The 11,628-nt window shown below is 37.4% G+C and overlaps 1 protein-coding gene across 1 annotated transcript in view; it reads right to left on the bottom strand.

Annotated features, from left to right (window-relative positions):
* Positions 1–5,497: 5,497 nt before the first annotated feature.
* LOC125463335 (transcriptional regulator QRICH1-like) overlaps positions 5,498–11,628 on the bottom strand; it is a 32,382-nt gene continuing 26,251 nt past the window's right edge. Inside the window, exons 6-9 of the mRNA XM_048554524.2 lie at positions 9,744–9,852; positions 9,299–9,450; positions 9,071–9,161; positions 5,498–6,687 (exon numbers count right to left, since the gene is read on the bottom strand). Coding sequence (XP_048410481.1) covers positions 6,513–6,687; positions 9,071–9,161; positions 9,299–9,450; positions 9,744–9,852 — 527 coding nt within the window. The 3' untranslated portion in view covers positions 5,498–6,512. The remainder of the gene's footprint in view (positions 6,688–9,070; positions 9,162–9,298; positions 9,451–9,743; positions 9,853–11,628) is intronic.

Raw genomic sequence — 11,628 nt, 5'->3', positions numbered from 1 at the left:
CTCTTCAGAGGATAACGTTGCCATATGTGATGCCAGTCCTAGTTTTGTTGTTTAAAAGTGGACATTAGCATTACAGTCCTTTACTACTTAATGTCTAGAAGCAGAAAGCAAGCACTTTGTTAACTCTCCTAAATTAGTTTTCCATCAGAGATGCACTGGATATGTGAATATGTAATATTTAGCTCTGGGTTATTTCTGTTGTATCACAAACAACTTTACAAAGTTGCATTAGTTGAGATTCTTCATCATCAGTCTACATGAAGTTTTGATTAGAATTACATAATTTTTCATTTCTTATCTGGTCACAAGACTCAAGTCAATGCCCTATCCCATTGCTAAAGGTAGCACAGGAAAAATACAGAAGGGTGATATTTGCAAAAATCCATCATAACACTATCCAATCAACCAGTCCTGCAGCTATAACTGAACCTGCAACATGCATTCCTACCAAAATCTAGAATTAATTCATAACAAGTAGCTTTAATAGAAAATAGGAAGTAGTGAGGGATAAAATGAAAACTAAAGAAATACTGAATTATTTTATTGCCTCCAAGTTGATCCTGACCCACCATTTGAAAAGTTCTCATAGTGGGTAGAAAGTCACCTCAAATCAGTGCTGAAAATGAGTAATATCAACTCAGCTGCCCTGTTTGTGCACCATGAAATTTGATTCACTGAATATTAGGCACTGTGTAAAACCTCCTGAGAGCCTATTTTGTGCCACTACCTGTGATGTCATTCTGTTTTTAGTAAACATTGCCTCTTGTTTCACTAGATTGTCAATCTAATGTGGGAATGGCATCAGCCCATTCTGGCTTCTCTCTCCAAAGGAGTGTGCAACAGCCTCTTTAGTGTCTAATGCTCTTCACCAACCAAGATCAAAAGAATTTATTTACAGATTCTAAAATACTCCTTGAATGGTCAAAACATAACTGTAAGCTAATACATGTGGAGAGGGGATTCTGTAAATATTTCAGCTTTTTTGAAATATTATATGGATTTAATTAACTCATACAAAGAACATCTTATATAGTGGCCTCTTTACGTTACACATTTACAGTTTTGCACCCCCTTCACATGGCATTTATGAGTACAGATGTTGTGCAGTGTTAACACTGGACCTCATTCCTAAATAAAATCTGAAAATTCAACTAATTGTGACACCTCTGGCTCAGATGGCTGGACAGTGAGTTTGTGGTGCAGAGTGACACCAAACATGCAGGTTAATTTACTGTACTTTGAGGGCACTGAAGATCCCACCTTATCAACCTCACCCCTCTGAGGCATTGTGACCCTTGGGTTAAATTCACCACCAGCCTATGGTCCTCTGGTGACTTTACCCTTGCTTTGTGTAATTGATGAATGTATTTTGTTCAAATTTTTAAATTATTCATGAAAAAAAAAGTTTGTAAGATCTAGAACTTAGCAAACTGTGCATGTTCATATGTTAACTTTTACTTTTAAAGAGCACAATTTCTAGAAGTTTGTTAAACTACCGTTTCAAATTATCACAGGTGGAGTATGAAAATGATCATTTTTAGTTGGTTGAAGAGAACATGATTTCTCAGCATGAGTTTGTCATTAAAAACAAATTAAAAGATGCCCAAAAGTTTTTGAGAATTTTCAATGCAGAAAATGGTCAGTATGTGAAATCCAAACAACTGTCTATTCTCCTATTGAGGTTAATAAAGATAATTCTCACCTGTCAACTCTCAAACTCTCCAATCCTCTTTAGCCATTGTTCAACTGTGTTCTGCCAACATGCACATAGAAACTTGGAGTCTTAAACAGTTTCTGAACAAAACAAAAGCAAAATACTGCTGAGTGGGTCCTGGTCATGCTGACATGAATCTTCTGGGATAATGGGTACATTTACTGCCACCAATTCTATTTATTGGTTTTAGTCTAAGTAACTGAAACCATGCAGGTATCCTTTTCCACCTGAAATCTTCATGAAAAATACCAGCATTATATGTAGTAAAACAAGCAAAAGTGATGCACGTGATTTGGATTGGCTTACTTCAGTGGTAAGTAACAGGGCTGTCCCTAAATAATTTAGTTAACCAATTCTGCTGCAACAAAGTTCTGCTGTGTAAAGAACATTAAATTAATAATAACAGCTGTGCTGGTACTAGCTATTTTACAATCTTGAAGAATGACCAATGCCAATGTAGTGTAGGGGTGCAAGAGGAAATGGAAAGACTGCATATCGTCTCTCTAACATTTAGCTAATACTAGAATTTAGATATTCATGAATATTTGATTTCAAACTAAAGTTCATGCTCACCAGTATGAGACCAGAAACATCAAAAGTGCAAATATTAATAAAGGAGGAAAAAAAGTAAAGTATGACAAAGTTGTCTTAAAGATCTAGAGGTATACTTTTTGTTTGGAAATTTAAGAGTTGAGCATCAGTCTTACAGAAAAAGTTTGGGAAATTAATAAGGTGTCAGCCGATGGAGTTGAAATTGGAATCAACTACCTCAGAATACTGCACATGAGCTTTCCAAGATTAATGATAGATATTCTGAGAAAATTGTTTGATTAATTGAACACTTCCTCTATCCAAGACTGAGGGAAACATACAAGTTTCAGGGCTAAGATCATTTCTCATTTTTCTAAAATTCCAAACAATATTCACCCAATTTGCTCACCACCTCCAAAGATAGTAGGAACTGCAGATGCTGGAGAATCTGAGATAAGGTATAGAACTGGATGAACACAGCAGGTCGAGGAGCAGAAAAGCTGATGTTTTGGGCCTAGCCCCTTCTTCAGAAAATGTGGTTGGTTGGGGGGGAACACAGAGGCAGATAGAAAATGGATAGAGAAGAAGATAGATGGAGAGGAGACAAAGAGGCAGGGATGGAGCCAGTAAAGGTGAGTGTAGGTGGGGAGTTAGGGAGGATGGACAAGTCAAGGGGGTGGGGCTTGAGGTGGGAGGAAGGACAGGTTAGGGAGATGGGGACAAGATGGGCTGGTTTGGGGATGCAGTCAAGGGAGGGGAGAGTTTGAAGCTTGTGCCGTCCTCATTGATACCATTGGGCTGCAGAGTTCTCAAACAGAATGAGTTGTTGTTCCTGCAACCTTCAGGTGGTATCATTGTGACATGCAGCAGACCCAGGATGGACATGTTGTCTGAGGAATGGGAGGAGTAGTTGAAATAGTTCATGACTGGGAGGCGCAGTTGTTTACTGCGAACCGAGTGGAGGTGTTCCGCAAGCGGTCCCCAAGCCTCCCTTTTGTTTCCTTGATGTAAAGGAGGCCCCAACAGGAATAGCAGATCTGCAGGTGAACATCTGCTTGACAAGGTATACTATATACGCTGTTCCTGTTGTGGCCTCTTCTACATCGGGGCTACAGTTGGTTCGCACTAAACAACTGTGCCTCCCAGCTGCGAACCATTTCAACTAAACCCCCACCCATTCCTCAGAGGACACATCCATCCTGGGCCTCCTGCAGTTCCACAACGATTCCACCCAAAGGTTGCAGGAACAGCACCTCATATTCCGCTTGGGAACCCTGCAGCCCAATGGTATCAATATGGACTTCACAAGCTTCAAAATCTTCCCTCCTCGACTGCATCCCAAAACCAGCCCAGCTTGTCCTTCGTCCCACCTCAAGCCCCACCCCCATCTCCTACTTAATTCATCCTGTCCTCGCTGGACTGACCCATTCCATCCCTGCCTCTTTGACCTGTCTGTCTCCTCTCCACCAATCTTCTCCTCTGTCCATCATCTATCCGTCCCCCCCTACTTATTTCACAACCCCTTTCCCTGCCCCCACTTCTAAAGAAGGGTCTAAGCCTGAAACGTCAGCTTTCCTGCTCCTCTGATGCTGCTTGATCTGCAGTGTTCATCCAGCTCTCCACCTTGTTTGCTCACCAACTCAACCCAGGAACCAATCTAATAAATCTTTGCTGTAGTCTCCAATGCTACTATATGTTTCCTAACAAAACTGAGATGAAAAGCATGCTGTGCACACCAGTTGTAGTCTCAGCAAAGCCCTGTACAACTGTAGCAGGCTTCCTTATTCTACTATGCCAATCAAACTGCAATACAGGACAATGTGTAATTTGCCTTCCTAGTTGCTAGCTGTATAGGCCTGCCCACGTTAAGGTATTTGCTCCCTGGTTGCACATTGATTTAAGCTGCCTGTATCTGTATCTTCAAAACTGGAGTTTGCATCTAAGTTTGCATTATAAGACACATCATTGCAACATTCCCAGTCTAATTTTTTTTTAAATGAATCTAGCTGAGGGCCTAGCACTGACTCCCACTGAAGTTCCTGTTCATTCGTTTTCTCTGTGCCTTTTTTGAATGGTAATGTTAGAGTTGCTAACTTCAAATGCAATTCCTTAAACTAGAATGAAAGCCATTCTACGTAAATTGAAGTACAGTTCTGCTGATGGTCAGAACTGGAGCTTACAATGACTACAGCCTCAAGACTGACTCCCAAACAACTATTATTCTATTTTATGGACTGATAATATCAATTTTCCTTATGTACCCTTTTGTTATCAGAAATTGAAAAGGCATACTTTAAAAATACCTTCATGGAAAAGGGAAAATAACTGCAGCTCTCATTTTCCCTTACTGTTTTTCATGCTTTGAATATCTGGTCAAGGAACAAAACATGCAGAACACACAATGCAATATTATGAAGTTGCAGTTCAAAAGATTTTATCTATAAGGATAGTAGAGTATGTAGTATTTTGTTTATTACATTAATGAGTTCTGCACAAAATAACTGGTTCTAGAAGACAAGAAAGATCTGACACCATAAGATGTACAGATGAAACAAAAACACAAGCCCAGCTTAGATATGTTGGCCAAGACTAAAGTATGTACAGCAAAACAAAAAAAAGTTGGGAGATGGGCCAATTCCCTTTAAGAAAACAAGAATCATTGCTGAGGTAAACAGTTCTGGACCAAAGTGTGCTGCTTTTCAGAAAATTGCTATGGCTTTGGGTTTGGAAGCTTTGGGCTTAAGATACAAATGAAATTTTTGCTTAAAACAAGTTACCAAAGGAAGGAATAAGCAAGATAGTACAGATCCTAAGAACCTAAACACAAAAGTCAAGTTAAAAATCATTAAAATTACAGCAAAGCACTGAACTGGTAATAAGGCAAAACAAAGCCTTACCAACACGTCACAGCAATGGTGTAAAAACAGCATGCCAAACTGAGTTTTCTTGTTGGGTAGTTAAAATTACACCTATTTGTCACCAGATGGACTTGCACATCCTGAACAAAATACTTTTTCACACAAACCAATTCTAAAGGTAAAATGCTAAAATACCTCTGATTTAGGAGATTAATCAAAACATACACTTGCCCCACTCCTCCCTCTTTCAGCATTCTAACCACATATTTTAATGACCTGTAGCCAAACTGATTTCAATAAGCTTCTGTAGTTCAAACAATTTTTGGCATATATTTAGGAGATTCACATTTAAGATCTCAAAATAACTTCTTGATGATAAACAACCAAAAGTGCATTTTACTTTCATAGGCAAAATTTATTGTTTCTACCTAGACCAACAAAATTAGTGAATGATCTGTATAAAAAATTACAAAGGTAACATGATATCCCTGGTAAGCACTACGTGTGTAACAGTACTGATTTTAGTCAATGATTCAAAACAAATTAAAGTGGAAAAAAATAATTACCCCCGTAAAAGTAAAAACCACCAAAACTAACTATGCAAAAAAGCTTTCTAGTACACTATAGTCCATAAGAAATTATCCTGTGCCTGTCTAATACCAAGGCACGATATCACGAGGTCCGTGAGGTAACGTTGATCTGGTTTAAAACCTAAAGCCAACATTTTTTTTTAAACCCAATTTAATGTTTGTTCATGCAAATGTAATTTTCATATTTTATAAAGTTTCTTCTCAAAATCTGTAGTGGAATATCCACATTAGGCACATAAAGTACACCAGGTACATTACATACAAAAAAAGACAGACACTTAAAGAACATGTCAGTCTGCTAAAAAAAAGACTGTTCATAGAAGCATCTGTAATCAAAGTACAGACAGAACTGAGAGTCTAGATTCAAACAAGAAGTTATACAATGATCACAATTATGTGTGTTGCCACAAATTGGAATGCACATAATTTATATTTAATTCAAAGTTCCATTAAAGAATTTATAGATGAAGTAGCAAACTTTACTACCAACTGGAAGAAATAGTTTTTAAACTTTCCTCTTATTTACAGTTTGTTCATTTAGACAGTTACATTTTATGTATAGTTTAAAGAAAACAATAGAACTGCTCAAACTTTAGAACTGGAATACAAACCACCCACAAATTCACGGGGTTTACAAATTCTGACATCCATATTCATATTACATAAGTCCTCAAGCACACTGTGCATGAATATCATCTTAGGGAGCAGGAAGAAACAAAGATGTTTCTCTGACAAAATAATCTTCCTATGACTTACGTTTGACTGGCAGTTCCTCCACCAGCACCCTGCTTTGGGAAATTCTCACCAGAAGGGAGGAATCTATGTATTTACATAAGCTTCTTGAACCTCCCTTATCATAAGTATTCTGGTCAACATTTGTTCCATTGCCTCATTACTGACTGGCTGTGTTGAATACCAAATTGGGCTATTTGGAGCAACTACTGGTTCAGCGTTCAAGTAGAAGGCATCATTTCGCCCTTTAGCACTCTGTGGACTACAGAAAAAAAGAGTGTTGTTATTACGTGTTAGTTACACAGTAATATAGAAAAATGAAATTAAGCAAATATTATTTATATAGAAAATCAAATAGCAACAATTAAGACACATGGAATTTCAAATTCAATAAAATGTTGGACTTTATTGCCATCAGACAATGTAGATAAAATATCAATTTTGCACTCGCCTGCCAGATGTGGAATGTTGCACCATCAAACAAAAAATAAAATGTCCAGTTTACAACTGTGTGCCTGGAGTAGGTGAATCTTGCACATAAGTTCAAAGTTACTCAGCTTGTTCAATTTATCTAAATCATCTGTTAGTTAGACATTACTTTTTTGTCCAAACTCTTCAGGTGATTTAAAATTCATTTGCATATCTTATGCAAAACTGTATAAAAGATAGAAAGTATGGATTTCATGCACATACATTTTTATAGGTATGTGTATTCAAAATATTACTGTTAAGAGAACTGCACAGGATCTCACTTGGTTTTAAAATAATTTTGCTTGATTTGTTTGTGTGGTTGGAAGGGGTGGAATTAAAAGTTGAAACATTGTAGAGAATCAGTAAATCCATGATCAAATGAAATTGTAACATACACGTAAATGATCTGAGTGGCTATGTCTCATTCTGCTCTTAATCTTTTTGTTTTATAAATCTCTAATCTCTTATTATTAAAAATACAGCCTCACAAAAGAAGTCAAGTTTTCAAACAAGTTCATAGAATCAGAATTGAATTCCTACAGTGTAGAGAAGGGTCATTCAGCCCATCGAGTCCACACCGATCCTCAGAAGAGCATCACACCCTATCCCCATAACACCACCATAGCTAATCCACCTGGTGGGCACATTGTGTGTGTGGGGACATGAAAATTATACAACCAGAAGTAAAGGGGAAATTAGGTTTGCTAGTTAGCGATGAGGTTGATTGTTACCACAAAATAAAAGGAAGGGACAGAATGTGTGAATATCAAAATGTATCAAGAAATCATAAAAGTGTAGAGAAACTTGACAAAGAACAAGCAGAACAGCTTTGCATCTTAATGCACAAAGCTTTCGGATTAAGGGAGATGAACCGATTATGTAAATCAAAGTAAATCGAGGTCACAATTTCTTTAAACTAGGTGGGGATGGGAATAAATTGGGGCAAGGTAGTGGAATGAATAGAAGATTAGCTGTTTGGGAAAAGACAGTGCAGATAAAGGAGTCTTTTTCAGGATGACAGTTAGTGACTAGAGGAGTTCCACACAGGTCAGTATTGGGACCACAACTATTCAGGTTACACATTAACAATCTGGACAAAGGAACTGACGGATTGTTGCTAAGTTAGCAGATAAGACAAAGATGGGTAGAAGAGCAAGTAGCACTGAGGAAGCAGGGAGCCTGGTGAAGGATTTAGACAATCTAAGAAAGTGAGTGAAGAAGTGGCAGATGGAATACAATGTGTGAAAGTGTGAGCTTAGGCACTTCAGTAGTAAGAATAGAGGAATACGGGGAAAGGCTTCAGAAATCTAAAGTACACAGGGACTTCGGAGTCTTAGCTCATGCAGGTTCGGTTTGCAACTGGCCAGGCAAATGCAACGTTTGCATTCATTTCAAGATGGCTAGAATTCAAGAGCAGTGATGTACCACCAAGGATGTACAAAGCTCCAGTCTGACCACATTTGGAATATTGTGAGCAGTCTTGGGCCCTATACCTGAAGGATGTGGTGGCCTTGGAGAGGGTCCAGAGGAGGTTTACAAGCATGATTCAGAGGATGATGGGCTTGTCATGTGAGGAGCAGTTGAGGGCTCTGAGTCTGTGCTCGATGTTTAGGAGGAGGAGGGGATGGATCTCACCAAAACTAAATACTGAGAGGCCTAGATAGAATGGACACGGGGAAGATGTTTCCACTTGTAGGAAAGACTAGGAGGCAAGAGCACAGCCTCAGAGTGAAGAGATAACCCTTTAGAACTAAAATGCAGAGGAATTTCAACAGCCAGAAGGTGGTGAATCTGTGGAACTCACTGCTGCAGAAGGCTATAGAGGCCACGTCATTGAGTGTATTTAAGACAAAGATGAATTGGTTCTTGATTAGTAAGGGGATCAAAGTTTACAGTGAAAAGGCAGGAAAATGGGGTTGAGAACCACATCGCCCATCAATCAAACACTGGAACAGACTCGATGGACGAATGGACAATTCTGCTCCTATATCTGATAATCAATCAACCTGAGACATGTGCATGATTTTTTTCTATCATTCCAGGCTCACTGGTATGGTGGTATCTAGGTAATAAAAGAAAAGTCCTTTAAGACGATGTCTTAATGAGAAAAGCAACAGAAAAGTAGTGAAGAGTAAAATGTAATATGACAATTACTGGAAACTGGGTATCCTTACCATTTAAAGAGGTAGAAGTCATAGAGTTTTATGGGACACCTCAAGGGATTTTCGGAATTTTCAAGTTGTTCCACATACATATCTTCTGTAACTGAACAAAGAAGCATCCAAGTATTAAATCCTTAATTTACTTTCTAATGACTGATTCAACAAAATATGTACTTTACCTTTTAGTTTAGAAAAAGCAAATTGCTACAATGAAAATTAGTTATTGAAAACTTAGACTACCTTTCTGTCCGGCTTGAAGTTGTCCATATAATCGCAGATATCGTATACTAGAGCATTTATCCTTTGAATTGCCTGGATTCTTTTTCATCTGTTTTAATACTTTGGAGAAAGCTAATTTAGAGTGCTGTTCGACTGTTTTAAGCATGAAGTACCTGCGAAAACATTTTACCAAGTTTAAATGTATATCTTACTAAATTAAAAATCTTTTTTCTATCAAATTTACTTCCAAGTTAAATTGTCTGTAGAATTATACCATATTAGGGAACAAGAGAAAATTTAGCTTTTTTAAGCTCATTTTCTAATCCTGTATTAAAATAAAATATAATACACAAAAGAACCAGTAAAAAGAGCAACTTCCACAATATCTCTAGTCCATCAAATGCAGTTAATTATAACTCATTAACCCTTAATAATTTCAGCTAAATAATGAAATTGCAAGTCATACTTGGTATTGAAATACATAAGTGTGTACAAAAGAGTAGCTGGAGAGTGCGCTCCCAATTGTTTACAATCCCAGAGCATCTCCTCAGTAATTCGACTTGGGATGACATAACCTGTCAAAACAAAAAAAGTTAACCCTTTTTCACAATTTTTAAAAAGTACAGAACTTGTCTGAGTAGCTTATTGTGAAGAGAAAATAGTGGAAAATGTAATCTCGCAATAAAATGTTTTGTTCAAGAATTGTATATACAAATTCTGTAAGTAGGGCAGTAAACGCTACACTGCTAGTCTTCCAATCAGCTGAAACTGAAATTAGAAGAAATCTTAGCATTTGTCATCTCTCAAGTCTTTTAGATTTATCAGCCATATAAAACATTGACGTCCAGAAATAAAAATAAACAGCATTAATAATCAAATCGCATCCAGTCCTTTTTAAAAAGAGATTACTGTTAAGGCAGTAGACAGCCAACGTGTAAAGACCAAATCTTATTTGCATCTTATGAATATATGCTATAAAACTTTGACAGGTTGAACACAAAGTTCACAATTATTTCCAAGGTAATTGTCATGTTCACATCAAGTAAACATGGAAATAGAATCCTTGAAATAGCTATGGCATCTGATTGTTCAAAGATAGTGTGGTTTATTTATTTTAAGTTGCAAATGTCTTGATAGCTTTCTATCTGAATGAGGAAAATATAGACATTTACAAATCAACTGTTTCTCCAAAGAGCCAACATAATTCATTTGCTCACTGGAGATACAAATTAGGAGTGCTCAAATTGAATAAAGGTAGTCCCCACTGCCTACATTTGCTTACCACTAATAGGATGTTTTCACTTTATTTTATCCAGCAATAAGAAGTTGCCACCAATTGGAACACAGCCCGCAAATATCAACACTAGAAAGCAGCCGAGTCCCAACCAATTCCCTTACCTTGACAGAACACTGCAATTGTAAGCCTCACAAGAAACATTCCTAAAAACTGTGGAGAAACGTCAGATTTGTATAACAATCCAGTTTCTGTTCGAAGTGGGTCAGTGCATTAATATAGCATGAAGCAAAATAAATTATTTAATTCTAACATTACTCAAACTCACTGAACTTACATCATTAAGAATTGAAAAAACAACTACACGTTTTTTTTCCACAAAGTTCAGTGAGAGCACCAATTTGCTGCAAGTTAGAAACATTTTCTGCTGAAGCTATGTATGCACCAATCAGAAACAGCCAAAAATCTTTTCAAAGTTTCAACATACATTCAATAAAAAAAAACTTCCATCTTACTCATTTGGAATAAATCAGAAAATTGCTTGTAAGCTGAAAAATGCAGCACTGTAATCCACTAAACCATTTCAGTATATAACTAGAATACCCTTCCCAATCACTTCTCCCAACCACAAGGGCAACAACTTACCAACGGCTTGCATTCTTTCAGCAATTTTAACATAAGTACTCAGTGGAAGCATAATTGGGCAAAAACAATACTGAATGCAAAGAAATTAGGAGAGTAACGTGACCTTGACCAGAGAGGCACGTTTTAAAGGTCTCACAAGAAGTAAAAGATAAAAGGAGTTGGTAAGGCAGGAAGTTTAGGGAGGCAATTCAAGAGCTTTGGATACAGAATATACACAGCCTGGTCCTAGTCTTAAGTTATGCATCTTATCCAAATTACTTTTATAAAATAAAATACTTCCTACAATCAGACATTTCAACCATTTATTTTGGGTAATCTGTGTTTCCTGAATTGTAAAGTTTTGGGGTGTGGGGTGCAGGTTGGGAGGGGGTTGTCATGGTGGTGGTAGAAGAGGGGCCAATTTCCATGTGTGTAAGGAATGGGTGAAAATGAGAGAGAAAGAGAAGAGTAAAAAAGGAGGAGACATAAAGAC

Source organism: Stegostoma tigrinum, chromosome 25 (genome assembly GCF_030684315.1).
Source record: "Stegostoma tigrinum isolate sSteTig4 chromosome 25, sSteTig4.hap1, whole genome shotgun sequence".
Taxonomy (NCBI): Eukaryota; Metazoa; Chordata; class Chondrichthyes; order Orectolobiformes; family Stegostomatidae; genus Stegostoma; species Stegostoma tigrinum.
The sequence above is the reverse complement of the archived record's forward strand: the minus strand, read 5'-3'. Positions and strand labels throughout refer to the sequence as shown.